Below are 26622 nucleotides of genomic sequence, written 5' to 3' on the forward strand. Positions count from 1 at the left end.
AAGCATATCATACCTTAACCATAGTTATAGAGTAGCTTTACTGCTTAACTTCAGCTGCACATTTAAATAAACATCTAACCCTGGTTACAATCTACGTAGATGCATACAGACAATCTTAGTCATAGAGCAGCTGCGCTACTAAAAGTGCAGTTGCTTTTTCGACGTACAGACGAATCCTCGTCAGAGAGACGCTTGGATATATACTAAACTGCAGAGGGATCTAAGGGGATAAATCAATGGCCGATAAATTAATTTACATCCCCAACGATGATTCACAAAATTATCTCTTCTTTAGATTATACGTAGTGGTTGAAACGTTTGAATACTTAACTTAATGAACCAACCAATACAAATTAACAAAAGTCCCCAAAATTGTTAAGCCAGCAAATAAAAACGTTATTATAAAACCTTATGGTCTAGTGTGATAAACAGCCCAATGTCCTCTTCCTCCCTGAAAAGTGCAGCTGCATAATCAAAAAAAGCAATTAATCTTGTCACACTTAGCAATGTCTCATCCTTGGTGTCCCTACAATCACGTAGAGATAACATATATTAATATAGCAAAGTTATAGAATTATCATGTATTGTACGTCAAACGTAAAATATTTTTAATGTTATTATTAAATTGTAATAAGCTTTCTATTTTAATTAAAATAAAGAAAATTCTTCTGCCAATGAAAACATTTATCTATAGATCATGATTTAGCTTAACCCATTAGTGCCGAGCGCCACTTTTATGGGCCGATCGAGCTGTAAGTTTCAGGGAAGCTTTATAATGGTCAAAACCGAATTCGTATTTTTTTGTTTTGCTCTAGTGGCGTGCACAGGAAAGTTGCAAAAAAACCCGGTTCGGCTTGGCCATAAATACCAACCAGGCATTAACACCCGTTTTTGGTGCTTTCCCCCAGTTTTAAAACCCGGTTGACCTGTATAAACCCGGTTATTTTGACCAAAAATCGAAAATGTAATTTTTGAACGCCAAAAGTGAGATGAACACTTTTTAGAACTTTGATACGATCCGTAATTGAAAACTACACAACCTCATGTAATCTAAAGAGCTACAAGTATAATACGAAGAGATTTATTTCAAATTTCGTGTTTAGCCGGCGATTTCGGGTAAAAAAACCCTGTTTTGTTGTTGTTGTCAAAAAAGATCTATTAGTGAAACCGGGTAATAAAAATTTCAGACTCAAAATGGAAATGCCGAACCGGGCCTATATAGGGCGTAAAAAAACGATAAAAAAATCATATAAAAAATAATAATTTAAATAAAACGAATTCACAAATAGATGTACTTGTCAATAAACTTTAGATTTAACGAAAAAAATCAGCGACTTTACTATAAAAACAAAAAAGTTAGATGGGGTATTTTGAATTTTCATGATTTTCAAACTTTGTTGATCTATACCGGCAAACGGAAGTAAGCAAAACTACCTGCTCCAGGGGGAAATGAAAGCCTGGGTAGTAGAGGGGGGATTCATACTGAGATTGATACAATTATGAAGCCGAAAACCGGTTTTTTTTACATTTTCTGGCACCGGGTTTTAAAACCCGGTTCGGCACTAATGGGTTAATTTTATGCAATATTGGCTTCTTTGTAAAAACATTCAACCCATCCGTTTGAAATTTCTTATCAAACTAACATCATGTTAGTTTGTATACATTTAATGTAAATCTATTTTTAGGCATTGAAATGAATTATAATTTATAAATAACACTTTTCCTATTTATTAGAATTTATTTGAATTTTGATCTCACTTCAGATTATTGCGCGATGGCGGGTTAATTTAGGGTAATGGATATAAGATATACGTGGATATATTGAGAGGGAAAAATTTGTCATCTATGGCTCATTTATTGGTCAGTTCGTTCATCCAGAACGAAATAAGTGGATGGGATAAAGGGGTTGGACTTGGGTTATTTTAACCAGCTGCGAACATTACTTTATAAGAGTACATGAAAATCTTGTGCAACATCCAAGTAATAAGCCCTCGGGACCAACAAAACTGGAATTAATCATATAAGTTATCGTTTTCTAATCCGCGAAAAAATGTCTATTGTACGATGCAATAAATACTAATTATCAACACTGGTGATGCATATCAAATTATCTTCAATTTTCTTATCCCTGACAAGTAATTCTTTTATTCTTAAAAATTCTTCCCTGTCCCCACAATTCAAAGTAAAACAAATAATGAATAAGGGTGACACCATTCATATGAGCGAAGCTTTCAATCATAAGGAATGAATAATGTACAATAACTCTTTTAGAGTGTCAGAATATTAATTTGTAAATCTAAGCAAAAATGTTAAAACTCGGCATGTTTGAAATAGAGGTAAGGACTTTCTGGAGTTGCTGCTACGCTTCCTAAATCGCACCTAGCTAAATGTTATAGAAATCTAAAAGACATTTCTTACATGTCTAAATTAATCAAAAGTGCTAACCATTACAGGCTATACAAACGGACTAACCATAATTATAGAAAAGCTTAGCTTTTATAAATGTGCTAAATTTTTGTGGAAGTAAGGATTAAAATATAATATTACTATTTGTCTAGCTACCCTTCTTTGTCCGGGACTTTTAAAGTAAATACAAACGGTCATTTGAAACGTATATTAAAAGGAAATTAATATTAATAGATAAACACATTTATGTTTTTTTTAAGTATAAAAAATTAAAATTCTAGATAATTATTATTAAGTACAAAACATACATAATGTCGGTACGAACATCTATAACCGATAGCTTTAACCCTTACAGATCGGGCCCCTATTCCCACCTTAATAGATCGGGGGGGGGGTCATATTGACCCCCCCCTCTATCTCGGCTTCTGTTACAGATAAAGACGTAAAATTTTTTTCTGGTGGTTCATGTGTATTTTTAGAGAAAATTACTTTTTCTAGTCATAGCGGTCAGGCCGCTCCTTAGCCGCTTTTTAGCGGCCAGCCGCTAAATTTTAAAACAGCTGTAGAGCGGCCAATTTTGCAGCTAGGATGACCAAATTTTAGGACGAACTTTTATTTTTCATAACAAAAAAATTACTTTTTCTGATCATCGCCGAAAAACGGCAAATAACGGAAACCGCCATTTTCGGCGGTTACGGCGGTAAAACGGCGGTTGGCGGCGCCAATTAATATTTTTATCTGTTTATTGTTGCTCAAGGATTTACCAAAAAAAATTTTAGGTCTCTAGCTGTAATAGAAGCCACGATATTCATGATATATGTCTGTAGTAAAAGCCGGACAAAAATCGGTCATAAAGTCGGTCAGGGTGCGGTCAAACGGTCATAACACCACCTTCTCATAAGGTCATTGATATCTCAGTATTCACCAAAAAAAATTTAGGTTTCTACCTTTTACACAAAAGTCATAATGTAGAAATTAAGATTTATTTAGAATATTTTTTTAATTTTGGTGCTACCCAACCGACTTTGACCGGACGCCACGACCGACACAGACCAGATATCCTAATAAAATCAACTCTTGCCGACGTATAATTACTAAACTTAAAAAGTCATGAAGTCACAGCTCTCCATCTTACCTACAAAAAAAATGACATTGAAAAAACTAGAGGGGGGGGTCAATATGACCCCCCCCCCGATCTGTAAGGGTTAATCGTTGATATAGACCTGTTTGATATGTCTTACCAATTTCAAATTTTTCATGATAATTCCTGTAAGAATTGGCGCACTAAGAACAAAGAAAGTATTCACGTAACAAGAAAGGTCAGAGGTTCTATGATGTAAACAGAATGTATCCGCTTAAAATGGCTTAAAACCAAAAATGAAGTTCTTTAATCTGTAGTTATGCTAAATGGTCAGATACTTAAGTAGAATTTGGAACAACAAAAAATGAATTTAAATATGTTACATATAAAACGGAAAGAGAAAAATTTCCCAGATATTTGCCCTTACACCCCTCAAGGAGCTATTACTTCATATAGGAAATTGGGGATTTATTCACTTCAATGATAATACATTTCTTAAAACTTTAGAGTTACACCTTTTCAGAAAAGACCAAACTATAGCAGACAACCAACTTTTTAATAGCTGGTCTTTTCGTCTAGGAGAAAGGCAAAAAAATATCATTACATAAAGTTACAAGGATGAATTTATAACAGATTTCAAGCTGTAAATTCAAAGAGTGGATCGGAAAACATAGCTTTATAGAACATGCTTTGCAATAAGTAGCGCCGATGCATGAACCTAGTAATAGTGTCTAACTTTTTATCTTTGTGACGTAACAAAAATCCATCTCTTTTTAAGGGATTTCCTTTCCCACCTCCCCTCTCATCCTTCGATTTTTGTTACGTCACAAAGATAAAAAGTTAGACACTATTACTAGGTTCCCGATGCATCCCCACTATTAAATTCTCTCATTTGTATAAAATTAAAATTTGCCAGAAACCTAATTTCACTAATGTTATAAATATTCCTTGTATTTTTCCCCTCCCACTCAAAAAAAAAATCATGCATATAACTCCTCCCAACCCCATTCTCCCCATTCCCGAATCACACCCCTTGAAATGAAAAATTACATTATTTTGAAATATGAAACGAAGCTAACAGGCCTCAAAGCATATCCCATAAGGGTGTAAATGTAAAACAGCAAAAAAGTGGGAAGAGGGCAGGGTTATAACAACTACCCTCCTCCATTATCTAAAATCCATTAAAATAATAATAATTAAAATCCTAACATTTTTTAGAAGGGGTAAGGGAGAGGCACATATAAATTTTACTCATGGGGTAAATTATTTTGATTCTTTGGTGGGTGGGACTTCTAAAGGGGGAAAGAGTTGATTTTTTATTTAAGATTTAAATTAATGTTATTCAGTAGATTCTAATTATATAAATCAATTTAGGTTTTTTCCTAAATCTTTTATGTTCAAATAGTTGTTTCATTGTAAAAACGCCGGGAATATATTTTGAATTTGTTCTCTCAATATGATTTAAAGCTACATACAACTAAATAGACATTTTAAAAGGAACAATTTAAAAAGATACATATAGGGGTGAGCATATTGGGTATTTAATATAACAGAACAGTCGAAGTAAGTAATCTAGTTGTATACGAAATAATCTACACTCTTTATTTCACCTAAATAATAAAAATTTTAAGCTACGAAAAAAATAAAATTGAAATTAGGGATCGGGGAACGCTTAATCTTTTGCTTATTGTCTTATCCAAGGATTAAAAACAAATGTTAGTTTCTCAATCTTTTTTTCAGAATATTAGTTTCTGTCTTTGAAAACTTATGGCGGAGGGATAGGAACCTCTCGGGGCTAGGGTTATATCTCAACCCTTCTCAATAATTGAGACGCTATATTACAAAACAATGAGAGTAGAATTTTGTACGATATTCTAAATTAGCTCTGTATATAGATTACTAAGGTATGCGCCCCTAGCATCTAGCGGCTCTATATCGGAATTAAAATAGCCACACACAAAAAAAATTAATCAAGTGTTGTACTTTTCATGATAGCTTAATTTACGTATTTTCCCTTTTAATCGTATTAACTAGGGCCAAGGAGCCGCTAGTCACATGGCCGCAATCAGGTAGTTTTTAATGATCTATTTCAATCAATGCTCTAATTTAACTAAATAAACTAAAAAATATTAGATTACATCGTAAAAACATCGAGTTTAAGATAAAAGCAAAAAGAAGAAGGAATATGTAAATGGAGGGTGAAATTTAAAAACAAGGGGGAAAGTGTGTTGGGTGGGGGGGGGGGGGGGGTACTCTTCCTGTTATGGGCGTGAAAAGGGGTCAGATTTCAGATTTGCTCTGGTAGCCCCTACTAAGCTACAAGGGGTGTTTATTAAAAGGTTCCAAAAAGGCACCACCTCAAAATTTAATTTAAAACAAAAACTCTTAGATCAACTGGAAAATCATGTTTTGCAACGTATTACGGACAATTTTCCACAAATATAAAAAAATCATAAAATTAATACCAGTTTTATTAACCCGACCCTTCGATGGTTTTAATCTTATAATTTTTCATTTTAATATCCTTGGAAAGCTGTATATAATACGATGCGATAAATAACTATCATTATTTTTCAAACTTTATGTAAATCTATATTAAGTATGAGCATAATAATAATCCACTATTTCCCTTCCCAGCATTTAGAAAATATGATGTTTCTATATTTTCTCAAATACAAATGCAAAGATTGTAGGGAGGGAGTTGACATTGGGCTGTTTATTACACTGGGTGAATGGACGCTTTACACCGCAATCATAAGTATTGTATTTATGTGCCAAGGTGTGTGGAGAGAGGTCTAGTACCCGAAGCGACACCTAGCCCCCTAGAGTCTTAACTTATTACACAGGTCCTCAAAGTTTTAAAATATAGTTTTCCTTTTCGTTGGCTATCCAAATTTCAGGACTATATTGAATTTTAATTGGTAGGTTCATGAAGTTGAGTGTTCAAACGTTTTAACCACCAATTGTAATTACAGTAGAGGTAATTTAGTGCAGCATAATTGAGGATGCACATCAATTCATCGGCCATTGTCTTATCCATTAAACTCCCTGAAAAATTGACTTACAATGTCAGGACTAATTTAAAGCTTCCCTACTAGGTGTTTTTAATTTTTTAAAACTAAAATATAATAAAATACAAAATTTGTAAACGTTCTACTCTTCTAATTTTTCAAATAACTTTTTTCAACTTCATTCGGTTTTTTTTTAAATTTAATTTCTGCATAATCGTATAAGCACCACTTCATCCCTAGTTTACTTCCCTTTTGCGATACCCTCGTCATATTTCAGTTTTAGGCTGTTTTTACAATTTAACAACAAACATACGCTCCATCTTAACCATAAGACTTAAGGACAACAAGCTACCATATAAAAAGTGAGGCATCTCTATAATCAAATCTTAATAATGAATGTATCTATGCAATTTTGCAACAAATTTATGTACAATTTTGTTAAAATAATATTTGCTTATTACGTTCTAACTCTCTACAAGAGATATTGTTCGTTTGTCCTTCCTTCTGACTTTAGAGCTTCAATTTTTGTGGATGTTGTCCTCCTTGTTACTTTATACAGTAAGATATGTTAAAATTAAGATAAAATTCTAGACACTCAACCTGCCGTAATAGCTTAAACTCAGAATTTATCTTACAGTTTTCTCGGATAACTCATTTTTCTTTGTTTCACTTTCCATTTTGGATGCTAACATCAAATATTTAAATAACAGAGATAGGTATTAAAAGAAAGGATTTAGAATATATATGGATTGGAATCTATTGGTCATTTCGTTTATCTAGATGGAGGGAAGGTGATGGGGATAAAAAGGAGGGATGAGATGTCAGATGATTGTTATTTTAGACCAATACAAGTTTCACTTTATTACAGTACATGATAATATGGTGTAAGATTAATATGATTATTTAAGAAACAATGATGACAACATAATAAAATAAGTAGGACAGACATAAAATGTTTTGAACAAAAACAGTATTTTATATTATTGTAACACACCTATATTATTTGTCAAAGCTATCTATAATACAAAGTAGAACGATGTCTGTCCGTCCGTCCCTTAAGATCTCGGTAACCACTGAACCAATCGGATTCTACTCTTCAGGGTATATACCTGTTGGTCCTGTGGTGGTTTTAAGCTATTTTCTTGGGGGGTGGGACACCCCCAACCCCCCCAAAAACAAAAAAATTCCCCCCATTTTTTTTTTTTTTTTTTTTTTTTTTTTTTGTAGAAGAATTCTTTTGTAGAAATATTCTTTTGTAGAAGAATTCTTTTGTAGAAGATTTCTTTTGTAGAAAATTTCTTTTGTAGAAGATTTCTTTAATTCTTCTTATTTTTTTTTTGAATTTTTTGTTGTTGTCATCTCTTGGGGCAAAGCCCCTAGAGGCTAGGGGCGAAGCCGCTAGTATGTTATAAAAGTAAGAAAGGACGTAAGGACATACCCCAAATATGCAAAAGAATAAAATATATGAATATCCACAATCAGCATCGTTTTTATGGATGATGTCATTCTTGTTTTAATATATAAATTAAAGAATAATATAATTTTTACTTTAGATGAACTTAAATCCTGCCAACTTAAAAAGGAATTTATAGCAGACGAACATATGATATGTGTTTATGTTCAGTTATATTGATTCATCCCAATACTTTGAAGACTACTTTTCCGTGTCTTTGTGAATATATAGACAAGACACCAAATGTTTAGAGATTTAAAGCATTTCATCTATTTATTAAACATTTGTTTATATCTTAATTATAGCAGATATTGAGGGAAACACCCATACACACACCACAGAGAGAGAGAGAGACAGAGAGAGCGAGAGAGAGAGAGAGAGAGAGAGAGAGAGAGAGAGAGAGAGAGAGAGAGAGATGATAAAAGATGATAGAGAAAAAAAATAGAGTAAACATTTGTTTTAAATCTATCAAACTATAAGAAAGATAAACAAAATAGAGACTGACGGACGAACGAACGAAGTAAAATATGGAGTAACTTCACTACAATACAAATTTCATACCCCTAAGAAATGAAACAAGGTTTGAAGGTAGCATTGGACTGTCAATTATACGAGTATCCAAAGTTGTTGGCTGAAAACTGTAGGTATTTCAAAAATCATTTTTCATTCCGTTCTTCTTTTAAGTAGCGAAGCTATGCTAATATTCACACTGACCCGGTCAGTCCATAACGCTATTTGGTAAATGTGATTTTCACGGCTGCTATTAGATATAAAATGTTGATTGTGTATAATATAATTCCTACCAAAGAGAATCCAGCATACAACTTACTTGGTCTGTCAGTATTACAGTCAAAAATTTATTTCAAGAAAGGTTTCATGATTTTTTTCATACTTTGATAATCACTTATTCTTTTTCCTTTTCTTTTTAAGGTCATTGAACATCTGCACCATAACTCACTTTATCTGTTCGTCTATCCATGATTGTTGTGCTTCGCTACATATGGATGTTGACATTCTTTTTTTCCTCTTTCTCCTCAAAGAAGCTTTTAAACCCAATTATCTGTTTTGAAGGATAAAAAGTTATCTTTTTGTTGAAAAGAAGTGAAAAAAAACTTTTTATAAGAAAACAAACATATAAAATATGTTTTTGATGTTTAAGATAAAAAGTTTGAAATATAAAGAATCCAAAAAAGCAGAGAATTAGTTCTACAAATAAAACTGTCAAAAATAATCAGCATTGCCAGGGGCGTCCATGGGGGGGGGGGGGGTAAAGGGTGAGAACCTCCCCCCCCCCCAAAAAAAATGAATTTGGTGTGCCGTGCGCAATTAAAAGCTTGAATGTCCTTGAACCCTCCTTAGCAAGGATGTACAAGGGGGGTAGGAAGATTTACGCCCCAATAAAATGTAGAAATAAATTAGACTCCCCTTTCCCCACTAAAAATTTAACTGAATTTTAAAGATGTATAAGTGTGGGGGGTCAAAAAAATCTCTAACATAATTTTCTTTTCTACCTAATAACCTATTAAATTCATTAATTTCCTAACAATTTTTGAGAGGGAGGGGGGGGGGGGTGTAAAAATCCTTATTGTAAAACATAAGATATATTTGTATGCTTCAGAAACAGTAGCGACAATATAATAATCTTTAACATCATTATTGTAATATTCTTTTTCTTCATATTTCATAATATTTATTCGAATTAGAGCATCCATATTAAAATTCTCTAATTATTTCATCTTATTAAATTTCTCCTAGTGCAGTTTAAACAAGAACAATTATTATACAAAGATTGCATAACAAAACATAAAATTATATCTAAGCAGATGGATTGTAACTTAACATCCCTAATTGTGAAAAAAATAATATTATGAGCCAACGAATGAGAAAGACTTTTTAAAAAGCGAAACTGTTGTATAATTATGGTCAGTCTGTCTAGCTCTTTAATTTAGACATGCCTATCGATTTGACGCGTGGCAACTCTATTACCGTTACCATAAAGTCCGTACGTACATTAAATAAATGCTGACTTTTAATTTTAAAAAAATATATATATATATCCTATTTCTGTGATAAGGTTACAATATTAAAAGCGATGCATCTCTCTCTAATCAAATCCTTAAAATCATATTATGTTATCCCGTATTTACGCCAATTTTATTTCTTAAAATTGATTTTTTGTAGGTGGCTGACGAACAAACCAAGCTGCCATGATCAAAGTCTAATGAGAAGCATCGTTCCTAATAATTTAAAATGCGCTTCGCGTTATGTGGACATGCTAAGGCCCAAGGCCCAAGGCCCAAGGCCTGAAATCAAGCTTTTTGGGCCAAGGTTTTTAGAAGAAGGTTTGCACAGACATGAGTAGATAAGAGTTCCTTTTTTTGCAATATTCAAACTTTAAAAAACACTCTTACTCTACTTTTTTAAGGTTTTTTTTTATTTCCGATTATACGATTAGTAGAGCTTATATATTATGGATGTTATAAACCTTGTTTAATATTTTGCTTACTCTTATTACATGCATGGTTTTATTATTTTGTACCATCATATGTAATTTCCAAACACAAAAGAACTGTAGAATAACTTGGCCTTTTAAAATTTAACATAGCTCCCATAAATAATCTTGAAAGTGCAATTTTAAATTATTTAGATCACGAATTATGCCTATTTTCTTCACATACATCCTAGGCGTTACTTTTCTCTAATTAGGGTCTGTATGTCCGTCCGTACGTCACAGTTAGCTCTTTTCGTTATTTTAGACATGTTAGAATTTTCCTTTCGTTTTCAAACTTTAAATGATAATTCCTATAAAAGTTAGAAAGCGAATCGACTTTGTAATCGTTACCAGAAAAGTCCGTACGATAAAACATATTATTTTTTAACTTTTTTAACAACCCTTTATTGTATGATATAATTATCCTATTCCTCTGTTTCTGAAACAATGATTCCTAGGACAACAAAGTTCAATACAATAATGTTTACAAGTAGCGCAAAATTAACAATCATTTTTAAAATTCAATTAAGTACCCAACGTTTTAGAGCAAAGGAATAAGATTTTAAAACTTTGGATACCAATGCATTCAGAGCCCAAAGTCCCCCCCCCCCCCCCCTGATCGAAAAAGTTGTTTTCCAATAATATTCATTTATTTTAAATGCCTAATGAAAAATATATAAACAGAATCTTATAGTAAAAACGAGTGTAAAATAAAATAATAATGTTCATATAATAAGATTAATTTTTATATGCACAGCTTAAATTTTCAAAATTATAAAATTTTTGTTATAAGTTTAGTTTGTAGTAATTTTACCTTAGGATCTTACAAACAGCTGTCCCGATGTAGTTATTTTATAAGTTTTCTTTATTATGGTTCTTTGCATGTTTTAGTCTATTTCTATTATGAAATATTATTTTTTGAAAGACATGCTTAGAGCATAAAGTGTAAACCAAACAAGTATAAATAAGTCCCAGCGGGTCTAATATAAGGCACCCACTATTATTTGCCCAATTTAATCCAATTTAGAAATATATAACCTTAAGAATAGAGTACAGAGCCTCACATACTAAGAATATATATTGCCTAACTTACACAAAATACCTAGCCTTTTATTATACATAAAATACAGACAATAAAGTTATAAAAATTAGAAGAACAACCCTATAAATTTCTTTAAACCTGAGTAATTAAAATTAAGTACTACAGAAATTAGAAATAGATGACTAAACCCATAGAAAAAGTAATACTTCTTCAATGATAGAAACAAAATTACAACTTTTCTATATTAAAATATTTAAATTTACAGATTGGACACCACTAATTTATTGAAAAAACCAAAGTTTTTAAAACAACGAATAGATAACATGATCATAAAACATAATAATATAATGATAACACATATTTATCCTAACTAAGGTGCTCACTGTAGACAGTTAGGGAGTTGAATCCATTTTTATAGAAGCAGAAATATAATCTATGATTATGGTTTGGACCCTCTAAAACTGTAATCTACCCTTCCACTTTCCCCTCTCTTGGTGATGATATCTTCAACGCCGATACGATTTTTGAAATAAAGAATCCACTTTTTTCTCTCTTGTTGAAGATATCTTCACCAAGAGAGTCAAAAGTGGAATCTTAAATTTCAAAAATCGTATCGGCTTTGAAGATATCTTCACCAAGAGAGAGGAAAGTGGAATCTTACATTTCAAAAATCGTATCGGCGTTGAAGATATCTTCACCAAGAGAAAGGAAAGTAGAATCTTACATTTCAAAAATCGTATTGGCGTTGAAGATATCTTCACCAAGAGAGGGGAAAGTGGAAAGGTAGATTACAGTTTTAGAGGGTCCAAACCATAATCGTAGATTATGTTTCTGCTTCTATAAAAATGGATTCAACTCCCTAACTGGTAGAGTTTTAAAAATATAGCGGATTCGCCCATAGAAGACTGTATGGGAACTTAAGGTGTTGGTGGGGGATAGTGCAAGAAGTTGCCCCCCCCCCCCCCACCTTTTTATTTCAAGTTTTAAACAAAAAAGTTTTTTTAGAGATGACATTTTTTTGGGGATGGTTAAGATACCCTACTTTAAAATAGTTAAAAACCTTCCCTAGACCTATAAGAAGCTTTACAGAAAAGGAGAACCATATCGATTCAGCGGTTAGTGAGAAACTATAATAGGCTATGTATGTCTCTCTAATTTCTTGTATGTGAATTGATGAGGGTGGGATTCTATGCAAGATTATGCTCCAAAGACTTCAAAGCAATTTGTTTTACACAAAATTCTACTTTTTCTTGTATTTTGAAGTTCAATGTGTATTTATTTTATTTTAAAATTGGCTAATTTGGGGTTCAAGCTTCTTTATTCTCTGCAGCCTTTATTTAAAAGAAAGTCCACGTTAGAAAAATTGTCTTTAAACTTGATTTTGAAATGGTGAATTTTAGGACGATTGAGAATAATGTTGCATGCTCGGCAACTCTATAATTAGGTCTCTAGATATACATTCAAATTTATTTTGGTGCAGATTGTATATTTATGAATGTTTATTTGTCCGACTGTCAAATTTGTTGAACTTTGCTATTATGGTTATTGTCTCATATGAAGAATCCCAACCTCGAGGGTGGAATTCTTCACCTTAAGAATTACAAGATATCAAATAAGAAATAATCCGAATAAATACAATAGTTTTTCATCGCATCGTATTATAGACAGCTTTCAGTTGATAATAAAATGACAAATTATATGATGAAAACTAGGGTTGGGCCGGATATTTTTTTGGCCGGATACCGGATACCGGATATCCGGCTGATTTCAAATGCCGGATAACCGGTATCCGGCCGGCAAATATCCGGTTATCCGGCCAAATTACCGGATATCCGGCCGGATAACCGGCCAAATTACTACATATTAAAGTATCAAAAAAGGATATAGTCCCTTTCGTGGCAACGCACCTTATATTTGGTTAAGTGATTGCCCCGCAGGGTTAGGCAATTGGCCCTGCAAGGTTAGAGTCCCCCGCGAGGGGCTAGAAAAAGGAGGAAAGCTACTGTGAAAAAAACGAATAATCGCTCCTTAAGGGGCGTTGCCACGAAAGGGACTATACCCGCAAAAAAATTTCTTCATAAACTGGTGTTTTATATTATACTAGCGGCTGCGTCCCTAGTATCTAGGGATATTAGAAGGGACATGAAAGTGAAGAAAAATAACCTAAAACTTTACAACGACTTTCTTTTATAAAAATTAAACAGCCTAAAACCACCCTGGGACCTATAAGAAGCTTCACACTAAAGGAGAACCATATCGGTTCAGCGGTTAGCGAGATCCTTTGCTACAGACAAAAAAAGCTTACTGCTAATAGGATAAAATTAAGGTTAAAACTTAAAAATTAAGTAACTATAAAATGATCTTTCTTCTTAGCAAATAAATCTAATTAACTATTAATACCCTCAATCTGTAGTATCAACCCCTAACGGTTAGAGGATGGTCGTGGAGGTGGCGTTGAATGCCTGCCCCCCCCCCCTCTGTTTTTTTTCTATCCCATTTTCTGTGTATAAAAGGTAGAGGGCTATAACTGAGATACTTTCGAAATTTGGATATGACACATAACTGAGAGTTGAAATTTTTTTAAAACCTTCTTCCTGGCGGGCACAGGATGCCAGCAAATCTGGTAAGGTCATTCAGGTAAAAAGAAAATATTTTTTTACTTAAACAAAGCATTTCATGTTATCTAATACTAAAATATCCCATAGTCGTACATCCTCATATATAATATAGGTGTTCAAGTCGATTTCAGGTTCCGGGTAAAATCCTGCAAGTCCTGAACCTCCAGGTCTCCAGAAATCTTTAAACGGTTCCTGTGACCGCAATTTTTTACTTGAAGATTTCAAATTTTTTATATAACTTCATGGCATATTACAATTTCATAAAATCCGTTGCCGTTTACCTGCCAACCGTCGGTTTGCGGCTGGCAGCTTTCAAGTTCTGCTGCCACCGCCAAAACTTATGTTTTGAGATTTCTAATATAAACAAAAAACAAAAGATAAACATATTCAGAAAAAAATTATTCTTTTAGCTTCAATAATAAGAAAATTACAGCCATTTAAGATTAAAAAAACAGAGATTTTTGTTAAAAAATATAAAAGATTATATAGCCGGATATCCGGCCGGATAGTTTCAATATCCGGTATCCGGCCGGATATTGAAAATGGCCGGATATCCGGCCACACCGGATATCCGGTCCAACCCTAAACCCTGAAAACCAGTTTTGTCAGTCCCGAGGGGCCTTAGTCCCTGGCTAACAAAACGGGTATTGATTTTATGATTTTCTAATTTTAATATTCGTAGAAGATTGTCTGTAATACGATGATATACATGATTTTTAAGTATAGCGTAAATTCATCGTTAGAACTGGAAACTGGAAAGAACATTACTTATTTAAGTTAAAATCAGATTTTCCTAAACTCTAACATCTAACTCTAAAATAACTAAAACCCATTCTCAGTCTGCTAAGCAAATATAATGAGTTAGAAATGTCTTTTAGAAGAAAAACATATACACATAATTTAGGAGTAAAATTTATATGGCATGTCAATCACTTAGTAAATGAAGTTTCCTGAAACTAGTTAATGATTTACCCTATTTTAGCTTTTAGTCAGTTTAAATAAAAAAGCAAATTAAACAAGACGTGGGGTTAGGGGCCCATTGGATAAAACGATGACCTAACCCCTTCATAACCCTTTAAAAAAATAAGCATAATTAGTTTGTGAAATGGTGAAAACACCCTCTTTATTTGAGCATATTTCCGGTTAAATTGATCTGATTGTAAACCCGTCTCATATTTCTTGGCCAGTTTTTAAGATAACAGTCTCAATATGCTATCTTTTTTTATGATTATGTGATTGTTTACTCAGTAATATCCCGTAAACGGCCAGATTGATCTTTCGATTGCATCTAGCTTAAGGCTCTTAGTTAAGGGGGGTGTCACCCCCGACCTCTAACCCCTCTTGAACCTTAGCAGTTGGGGATGGAACAACTAATTTTTAAAAAAATAATACTTTGATATTATTACAAGAAAGTAAAATTCCTTGGTCAACAAAAATTACATTTAAAATTCTAGGATTTAATAAAAATATTTGGAAGATTTTTCTATAATTTAAAAAACTGATAGTTTTAAACGAGACAAAATTTGTCATCTGCCATGGGGTTAAATATAGACATGGAGCTTTTACAAAAAAACATTTTCATGAAACTGTAAAAATATTACTTCTTGAAAAGCTAATTTTTAAACTACTTTTGATAATGTTTGTACTAATACGTCCACAAAATTTCAGGGAAGCTTGATATTGTTGAGAGCAAGGTATGTGCTATTTTGCCATAAACAAATGTTTAAATTTCTCCCCCTCCCCCACCTAAAAAGATATAAAATGATTCGTTTAATCAACATTTAATAGATAGTTTGCTAATTTATATAATCCATATCTAGTCTATGGATGTAGGGTTTATAGAAAATCTTACCTTTTTAGTAACATTTGCTAATATATTGTATTATTTTTATTATAAGAAAACCCTTCTATCTATCAATATTACATAACATGGGAACATAATATTTTACAAAATTCTTGGGAACATTTTTTAAACATTGGACATATAACAGACTAACAGACATATTTAGAGCTTCAATTTCCTCTAGTGATTAATATATCCCATTTAATAATTCTGATATTGGGGGAGTTTCGTTGACCTAATGTAAAACATTTCTAAAGTTAAGCAAGGATGATAACTTTCTAAAGGCAAAATATATTTTATGACTTTTTTTCAATATTCTTGGAAACTTGTCTATATTACGATGCTATACATGACTTTTCAGTATGGCCGAGAACTGCTTGTAATCCAGCGGATATTAATCGGTTTGGAAGCTGGAATAGATTTTATTACCATTGAATTCATAGCTAAATGAACAGTAGTAAAAACAAAGCAATCGAGATTAGATAAACATTGGTCTGGTGAATCTTAACCAAAAAAAATCAAATGTATGCACTAAGATTTTACAAAATAGCATTCTAGTTTAGGCAAGCTGCCGGTTTCAGTGCCTCTGGGGTAATTTGAAGATACAATCCCGTGTTGCAATCATTTATGAAATAGCAGCCTTATTAATCTCAAATAGCAGCCGAATACACCCCATTTCTACAAACGGGTTATTTTGGGCCCCACTATGCATTTCAGGGAAATTACTGAAATTCGTTATATGCAGATAATAATATTTTTCTCATATATGATATCTGATAATTAATAAATTTTTTGACTAATAGACAAATAATCTTTTAGTCAAAAATGCGATTAATCTTAATGATGTAATTTTAAAAGACCCCCAACAGCGTTTATTTGGGAGGAATATTCCACTCCGTGTCATACCAAAGAATTTAAAATGATATATTCTGCTGAAATGGGTAAAGTATCACATGAAACTTTTTGATAATATAATTATAGACAAACCCATCTCTTTGTTACTTACTAACAAAGGTCATGCAATGTAAAATTTTACTTTCAGTTATAGAGTCAGCAATTTTTAAATAAAAAATAGCCATCTATCGTTTATAGCATCAAAGAATTCTATTTTTTTCCCTTATAGTTGTATGGAAAATAAATGTAAAAAAAATTAAATTGTAACAAGGATGACAAAATCGATAAGTAGGGCAGCATGAAAATCGTGGAAAAACAAACTGACAAAGTAAGTTATAGAGCAGATATGCATAAATAATTAATATAAAAAATAACAAAAATTATTTGCATTAAATATGTATTGGTCTTTTGTAGCAAGACCGACAGACTAACATACCAAGTAATTACATATGGGATGCTCATTGGTATAGGGAATCTTCACAATAGTCTTACAGACGGACGGCACTTTCAAATTATTGATTAGCTTCGCTACTAAAAAGTAATATACATTTTTTCCCATAATCAAAAAGTTAAATACTTTTCTGTTTATGTTTCTGATAAAATATGGTTTAGACTTAAAAACTTTGATTACATGATTAGAAAAAAATCTTTTAAAAGCAGAGACACTTTTTCTGACATTATTCGGATTTAGTAAAGGCGTGGATAATAATAGATATTGTATATACGTGGATATACTGAGTGGGGAAAATTTGTCGTCAATTTAGCGTGATAATATGACCTTTATTTATTGGTCAGTTTGTTCATTCAGCAGAAGGGGAGGAGGTGATGGGTTTCAAGGGAGTGGATGAGGTTTATGTATTTTAGCCAGCTGCAAGTATTACTTTATCAGCATACATGAAAATCTAGTGCAACATCCAAGTAATAATATATTGATTTTTGTCTACTACACTTCCAAGTTTTTGATAATTCCAACTATAAAGTAAAGAAAGTAAAATTGCCTATCAATCTTAACTTTGTGTCCATCAAGGATCATATACTAACCTGTTACAGAGGAGCTGCACACTAAAAAATTGTCCATAATTTTAAAGCTATTAACACTTATAAAAAAATAATAGTAGACTGTAATATATAGTTAATTAGTAGAAATATAAATACCTTATGAGTTTACAGGGTTTTAGTTTCCAGAAAAGAAAAACTAAAATCATTCTAGGGGTGATTTATCCTGTGAGGTTGATGTATCCAACCCCATAATTGTAAAACTAGAAACTGTCCATGAACCTATAAGAAGCTTTGCTGTAAAGCATTTCAGAATTTTAGTCTACAGACAGGCTAATACACATTCTATTACTCACCTACTGCTATTGAATAAGTGAATAAATTGATATTCTTAAGTATTTGCAAACTGTAAGCAAAAAATATTTGGATTTTGGTCCATAATGTTGCACCTTTATTAAAATATCCCTGTTAGCCTTGAAAGTTATTTTTTGCTTATAAAATTGTAAATTATGTGTCAACAGATATAAACAGAACACCAACAATTAAAAGGACATTAGTATATATTGTTTTATCCTATATCATATATTTTATTTGATATTTATAAAGAATTCAAATATAAGTAACCTTTTTTGGCTTCCAATCCAATCGATATCAGCTGAATTATAACCTAATCTAAGCCATACTGAAAAACCATGTATTGTATCCTTTTGTAGGCAATTTTCTACGAGTAACAAAAATTGAAATAATAATATTTATACCAGTTTTAATTTTACTACAGGGGTAAAATGTTGTCAATCTAGCTAATATTATTTATTGGTCAGTTCGTTCATCCATTTCGAGTGGAGGGGTATGGGGTAAAGGGTGGTACTTTTAGCCAGCCAGCTGTGAGCATCATTTTATCTGAGTACATTGAAATCTGGTGCAACATCCAATTAATAATGTATAGATCTAAATAGCTTATATCCATTTTAAAAAAAGTCTAAGTATCAGATTGTCCTTTTAATTATAAGTTTGACAAGACTGTGCCATTTATGCACAACTATTTTATAACATTATATATCTTTCTCGTATTCATTTGAATCCGGTGGATAGGAACCGGTTCTCATGAATACGAAAAAACTATGTCTAGCATCGTATTATATCCAGTTTTCTACGAATATAGAATATCGGCACCACAGGGCTAAAAAAACTAGTTTTAATCTTATAATTGTACATTCTATATCCGCGGAAAGCCGTTTATAATACGATACGAGAAATAACTATTCTATCTTTTTAGAGGAAATGCAAACTGTCCCAATTTTGTATAACTTTTGCGGAACAAGTCCCAGTTACGTCATATTTTTCTTTCCCGAAAAAGAGAAGGGGGGAAGAAAATCTCTTCAAAAGAGATGGGGAAAACCCCCTTTTCTCCCATCTCTTTTTTCTTCCCCCCTTCCCTTTTTTTCTTTCCCCCTTTCCTTTTTCGGGAATGAAAATTATGACGTAATGGGAACATGTTCCGCAAAAGTTATACAAAATTGGGACAGTTTGTATTTCCTCATCTTTTTATATCTTGATATCTATCTATCTATGTGTTATCAATGCTACAATTGCATTAGATAATTTTACAATCTTTATATTATCTATATTTTTTCTGTCTTATTGTCTATCTATCTGTATTCCAGGAATGCACAACTATCTTATAACGTTAGATATCTACATCTGTCTTACATATATAATTGACTTATCTAATCATAAAACTTATATTAAGATATAGGTCAGGTAGGTTTTGTGATTTTCTGTGATAAACATTCATAAATTTCAGACGTGGTTATTACAAATCGATATACTATTCCTTGGATCTTACACCAGATTTTTATGTTCTCTAAAGTAAAGTGAAACTTACAGCTGACTAAAATAACGATTCGTCCCTTTCAACCCCTTTACCCAATCTCCTTACCTCCTACAGAATGAACGAACTGACCAAAAAATGAGTTCCATGTAATCAAGCTCAGTTGACGACAATTTTTCTCCTGTCTCTATATCCACATATATTCTACATCCATTACAGCAGCATGTAAATTTTTTAATGGAAGTAAATAGTTTTTTATGTTTTTGCACTCTCCCATTCTAGTCTAGGTTATTTCGATGTTTATTTTAAATTATGATGTCATATACATGTCATTTCGAGGTTGACTTTTGGTTACATTCAAAAATAAATAAAGCATTAAGAAAATATTTGTATAAAATCAGGGGTGATGGTGTCGGGGATATTATATTAATTTAATTCTTTAAGGCTAGATTTAATCTACATCCATTTCTTTCCTCTAATACCTAGCTACATCTACAAACCAAAGCCAAATTTGTATTGGGAAAAATTTTAATTGTCTCGAAAAAGTCCGTAAGTCCACTTAAAACATGCTGATTTTTTAATTTTTGACAACAATTTTTTGTATGATATTATAATTCTATTCATTTGAGATTAAAAAAATGATTTCTTGGACAACAAGGTATGATATTATAACCGAGGCATCTCTATAATCAAATCTTAAAAATAAAAGTATCATGTATTTAAGCAATTTTGCAACAAATCTATGTACATTGTACAACTTTGTAGACTGACAAAATAATGTTCTTCTTATTAAGTTCTGACATTCTACAAGATGTATTGTTCGTTTGTTCTTCATTCTGATTGTAGAGCTTCGCTTTTATGGATGTTGTCATCCTTGTTTTTAAAATTCATAACTTACTGAACTGAATGTATGCTATGTAAATTATCCATGACCTATTTATACCAAGATCAACAAGGCCGTGTTCGTCCACAAATTCGCAGCTATGCAGATAAAATAATGATAACCAGTGCAGAATACAATTTTTTTTTGCATCGATCAATAAATAAGTAAGATATGGTTAATGTTATTAGACATGCATAAAGAAAAAAGGGAAACTTTGCTTTATATTACACTAGCGGCTTCGCCCCTAGCCTCTAGGGGCTTTGCCCCAAGAGGTAATTAAAAAAATAAGGTAGTACATGTGGTGGATCTTCATCTTCATCATATTATAAATATACATAAAAAAAAAAAAATTTGGATCCTCATCTTCTTCAAACTGTATATCAATTATACATAAAAAAAAAAAAATTTGGATTCTCATCTTCTTCAAACTGTATATCATCAAAAAAAAATGGGGGGGGATTTTTTTTGTTTTTTGGGGGGTTGGGGGTGTCCCACCCCCCAACCAAATAGCTTAAAACCCTGAAGAGTAGAATCCAATCGGTTCAGTGGTTACCGAGATCTTAAGGGACGGACGGACAGACAGACGGACAGACAGACATCGTTCTACTTTGTATTATAGATAATTTCCACTTATAACAAATGCAGTGAGGAAATCTACAATCTACAGAATTTCTACAAAGAGATGTTTTGAATCTTGAATTGAGTAAATCTTACGGTTACACATCAGCTATATAGAGTACTAACTGAATTTAAAGTAGTTATGGTAAGGAAGACATAATCATGTTTTGCATCTTAATTTAAATGACTCTTAAGGTAACACATAAATAAAGCAGGGATAAGGGATAGGAAACCTGGCCATTAATTAGGTCCCGGCCTAGATTCTAAAGGGATATTGCAACTATTACAAATTACTATCAAACTGGCGGACGCTCCCAAGTAGCTATAGCTCTAAACCAATAAGAATCGGCCTGTTTTTAACAACCAATCACCAATTGGCAAAAATTTTAAAAGCAGACAATTCTAGAAAAAATAATGATTTCGTCTGCTACTAAAAAATAAATATAAATGGTGTTAGATCACATTAGCTTAATTATTAAATCTGCTTAGAGTTAAACATTAAAAAAGGGCCATATAGAAAAAACAAAAATAACGGGATTATTTTTTGGAAAGGAGGTAGCTACGAATTTTCATTTGGTAGTTTATAAATTAGATGTTGTATTTTGAATTTTAAAAATCTAATACGGAATTGATACAACACTTTAACCCTAATATATGTACAATACACAATACAACACAGTACAAATATATCACTACTTAATAGTATCCAAAGAATACTTGATAGAATGTTACCCAAGTGCATATTAATTTATTTATTTTGAATTTTAATCAGCAATGAAATTTTCAAATAAAATTTTTACTCATTAATGAAAATGCAAATAATACAAACTAAAATCTGTCTGAGGGAAACCCAACGATAGCTTTCTGACAGTTCAAATTACCAAAGTAAAAGAGAAAAAAATTTTGGGAGAGAAAAAACTTCATTTTAACAAAAGCCATTAATATATAGGTTTATAAAAAGTTATGTTTTTTACTTTAAACTAGCTACCTGAATTTGATTCTATACTTTATCTACACACACACACACACAGCTTTTTTATTAGCGTTTTATACGAAGCACTGCGCCATCCCAAAACTGGTTTTTTAGGCTAGAAATAGGCCTAGGCTTGAAATAGGCCTGAAATAATATTTTCCTACGTTTCCCATCCCTTATCCCTGAAATAAAGTAGGTGAACCTCAGCTATATAAAATAATATTTGAATTTTAAGTAGTTATAGTAAGGGAGTTATAATCATATAGAGATGTTTCACATCTTAAATTTACAAATAGAGAAAGTCTAAGTAAGTGAAGCTTAGCTATAAAGAACACTATTTAAATTTCAAATAAATATATCAAGGGAAGCACAGCTATTTAGAGATGGTTCGCATCCCAAATTGAGTAGCTCTTACTGGCTTTAAAAGACTTTATATGTGCAGCACTCTCTTAATTCAATTTATCCTCGAGGACTAAAATTTTGAACAAACATGCGACAAGGGCAGATATGGATTTAACCCTGTGCTAATTCTATCCTTACATAAAAATAACATCTTTGTCTGTATCGAAGGATCTTACTAACCACCAAACTGAAATAGTTCTCCTTTACAATGTAGCTTCTAATATTAAAACAAATATAAATTCCTTTGGTACCTAAAGTTTTATAACCACATTATCTTAATTGTTAGCTCAAAAACTTTGAGTACTTTTTCAAATTTTTATATTGATAGGTACCTATTAGTGTCCAAACTTTTCAACAACAACTTAAACCTATTTGACAAGCAAACAAATGGTAGGCAAAATAGTTTTTCTTAAAATGAAAAATTGCCTCCAGAATCATATGATACTTAAATAATAAATTTAAAATGGGGTTTTGCACTTTCTAATAAATTTAAGTGCAATAAGAATTTCATTTTCAAAGTGCAATTTCGTTAGGCAAAACTTATCTATATTAAGTTTGTTTCCATCAGTAGTGTGTAGAAAAGGTCAAAAGTGTCGGCTTGTTTATTTATTGATAATTTTCAAGCATTCTTTTATATGATCGAATAATCATCTAATTCATTTAAAACTTGTCGCCTGTAATTATTATTTAGTACAAGCTGTTTTCAAACATAAAATTTATTTTTTATTTTCTGAAACATTTGCATTTTAAGGCAGAAAATTTAGGTTCTTTTTAGCTAAAGCTAGCTTGGCTAATATGTATGCTGTCATCCTTGTTTAATATAAGAAAACCTATCATATGACTGTTATGTTATATTTTTCAATCTATTGCAAATTTCAAAGTAATGTATCTTGGAATTTTATGGCATTAAAACTCAATACTCTTTTAACAAGGATGATAACATTCATAAATTATATTAAAGAAAATAGGAATAATGGTTGTTGAAAGAGCAAATTAAACAGGCTCTAAAGTAATTCTAAAATATTATGACTAGAAATATTTATCTTTACCAAAAACACAATTGGTGGCGTGAGGCACGGGGGTAAAGAGAAGTATCAAAACCTTCTTAAAATTCAAATTATGAAGGCCTGCCTTCCCCTTTTTTACCTCCTAATGGTTTCACACTCCCTTTGGTGTATCGCTGTGCACGCCACTGAAAATAATTAATTATGACTTTTTGTCTGCTAAAAAAGATAAACAAAATAAAACTAGGAACATTTTCATTTTAGGAAAAGTAGCTTTACTACATAAACTGTTGAAATTTTAAAACATTTTTAATAACAATCAGACAATTCCATCAAATCTGACTCTTTATTCATTTTCTTAGAGTTAGATATTTTGATAATTGAATTTGTCTAATGTGCAGATAGAATTAAACTTGAAAGAATTCATATACAAATGCTAGAGAGAGAGAGAGATAGATAGATACAAAAGTTAGGGCCGTTTTCTTTAAACATCCAAAGGATAGATAGATAAAAAGTACCTTATTCTTTAAACAAATGTTGTTGAGACAGATAGTGTCTTGGTAACTATGTGTGTATGTTTCCTTGTTGAAATCGATCCCATTAAAACCATCTTTCCTAACTCAAAATAAGTGAAGACGACCTTTGCTGTTATTAGTTGACGCAGCATACGTCCCTGGAGACGCGCTTAAAAATAATAACAAGCCATTGATTGTTTATATTTTGGGCCAGCGCCATCTTTGGTTATGAAAACTCATGTTTTGCTTTGAAATGTGTGTTAGCTGTGCTACAAATTCCCTCGTATGCTTCCTGGCTTGACATATGCAAAGACTAAATAAGAATTCTTTTTGCGGCAACTGTGAATTTGAATTTTGAATGATAATTTTGGTTTAAAAGAAATTGCAATTATTTTTCTTTAATTTTCAATGAAAAGACAAACTTAAACTGAATTATTTTTATATGCGAACATTTTAAAATACATTTATAATGATTCTACCTAAAAAATATTAATTTCTATTATGTTTTTATATGTATTTATTTAGATTTTGATATTTTCCTTTCTGTCTTAATTTTTTAAATCACGAAACCTTACATAATGATTTTTTAAAATTAATTTTTCTTCAAAGCTTATTATATTTTGAATTGATATTAAAATTATGTATTAATTTATTTATATGTTTCAGGCAAATAAGTTTCATGGTATTCAATAAATACTCATTAGTAACTCTGTCTAATTGTACACTGGGGAAGTAAGAGGATGTTCAAAATGGGTATTTCAATGAATAGGGTACAATATGTAAGATTTAAAAACAGGAACAATAATGTATTATAATACTAGTTAGAAAAAAAAATAATCTATATGCTATGGATTTACAAAGAAGATTTGTGAATATTTTAACAGTAGAAAAATTATCGTCATTTTAGTTTGCTATCATGGACATCATTTATTGGTCAGTTCATCCAGTAGGAGGAGAGGAAATGGGGTAGATGGGGGGAATCAATATTTCAGCCAGCTACAAGTTTCGCTAAATCAGAATATATGAAAATCTGGTGTAAGATCCAAGTAACAATAAATCCATTTATGTTTTAGTACTTGTAAAAAAAGAATAGACAATTCATGAATAATGCCCTGACATGCCTACATAAGAGGAGCAAATTTTAGCTTTGATGTTACCTTCACTAACATTCATAACTCTCATATTCAGACTATAATAAAGGAGAGGAATAATTATTTTGAAAAATAACAAGGATAATTATGTTCATAATATGTGCAGCTGTAATTATATCAGGGGAGTGCACAGGGTTTTTCCATTAGAAATTAGACAATCCCCTTATTATTTTTGACACTTTACTTAAACCAAAATCGAAAGAGTGTGACGGGAGGTTAAATTTAGAGTAGTGGGGGGTGACTTTTTACTTTGACACCCCCATTGGGTGTTTTAAAGGGGTGTTTGCCCTTGTCAAGGGGGTTGTCGAGAGGTGTAGAGGGTGATTTTAATAGAAAAAAACGTCATCTACCATGCAGAGATCTTGCGGAATAACAAAAATTAACGAAAAATTTATATACTTCCTTAATTCTGATAAACAGAATTACCCTTTGGCTTCTATACTTAAAATAATTGGTAGAAAAGTTTGGACTCTGCTAGTTTGGAACTAATCAAAATTCAATAGAAGTGCCAATTGTTTCTGTGCCAACGATAACGTAGTTTTGATTTTTGGTTTCCAGTATAATTTAAAAGCCCCTCCTTTCCTAGATCAAATTAAGCTTTGTGGCTGAATTACTACCTAGTCAGTTCATTTAATTGAATCTGGAATAGAACATAGTTGTCAAAAACAAATTCGCAATATATTACCCAGGATTTTTAAGGGACAAGACAATAGCTGATATAAAAATGCATCCCCAATGAAGAGAAACCAATTGACTCCTTATTTGGATTAGGTTTATTAATTGAAAAGTTTGGACACGACTACTGAAATAAATCCCCCAAAGTTTGCGTACCAGTAAAATGTTTCTTCTCTCTCCGAATAATGGTTTATGGTCGACCAAACAACATTTGATAAATGTACTACTCAATGTTCTATCACTTCTTTTTTATAGAGGGGTGGGGTAGTAAAAGATCTAAATAGGTAGATAATTCAATTAAGAATGGGAAAGGGGGGTTGTTTTTTGTACGTATCCTAAATATTTTGCACCAGGCTTAAAAATATTATACGGAGGGGTTTGGTAAAAAGTAAGACATTTTGAACAATTTTAGAGGTTATTTCCTCTAGAAATAGCACTATACTAAAACCATATTTTGTTTTGTTTCGAGTGCAGTGACGTAGATAGAGAACATAAAACTAATATCCTACTTATAAAGTAGCTGCGCTTCCAAATAAACATACTTTGAATCATGATTAAGATTTATTATATTTTTCATTTTTTAATGTATCTTATCATGATTTTTGCATCCTATATGTCATTTAGTGCAATTTATTAATTAATATTTTTTTACAGGATTTTAAATGCATATATTAGCAAGGATCATAAAGTCCATAGAAGCGAAGCTCAACAAACAAATATTGATTTGGAATGCTG

General features: G+C 31.8%; 1 protein-coding gene across 1 annotated transcript in view; it reads right to left on the reverse strand.

Moving 5' to 3' along the window:
- Positions 1–759: 759 nt before the first annotated feature.
- The window catches only part of LOC145312399 (trehalose transporter 1-like protein), a 186188-nt gene continuing 160325 nt past the window's right edge, over positions 760–26622 (reverse strand). The window contains exon 12 of the mRNA XM_080151636.1: positions 760–826. Within this exon, the coding sequence (XP_080007762.1) occupies positions 760–826 (67 nt within the window). The remainder of the gene's footprint in view (positions 827–26622) is intronic.

This window comes from Acartia tonsa, chromosome 2, assembly GCF_053477335.1.
Source record: "Acartia tonsa isolate MP-2025a chromosome 2, ASM5347733v1, whole genome shotgun sequence".
Lineage (NCBI taxonomy): Eukaryota > Metazoa > Arthropoda > Copepoda > Calanoida > Acartiidae > Acartia > Acartia tonsa.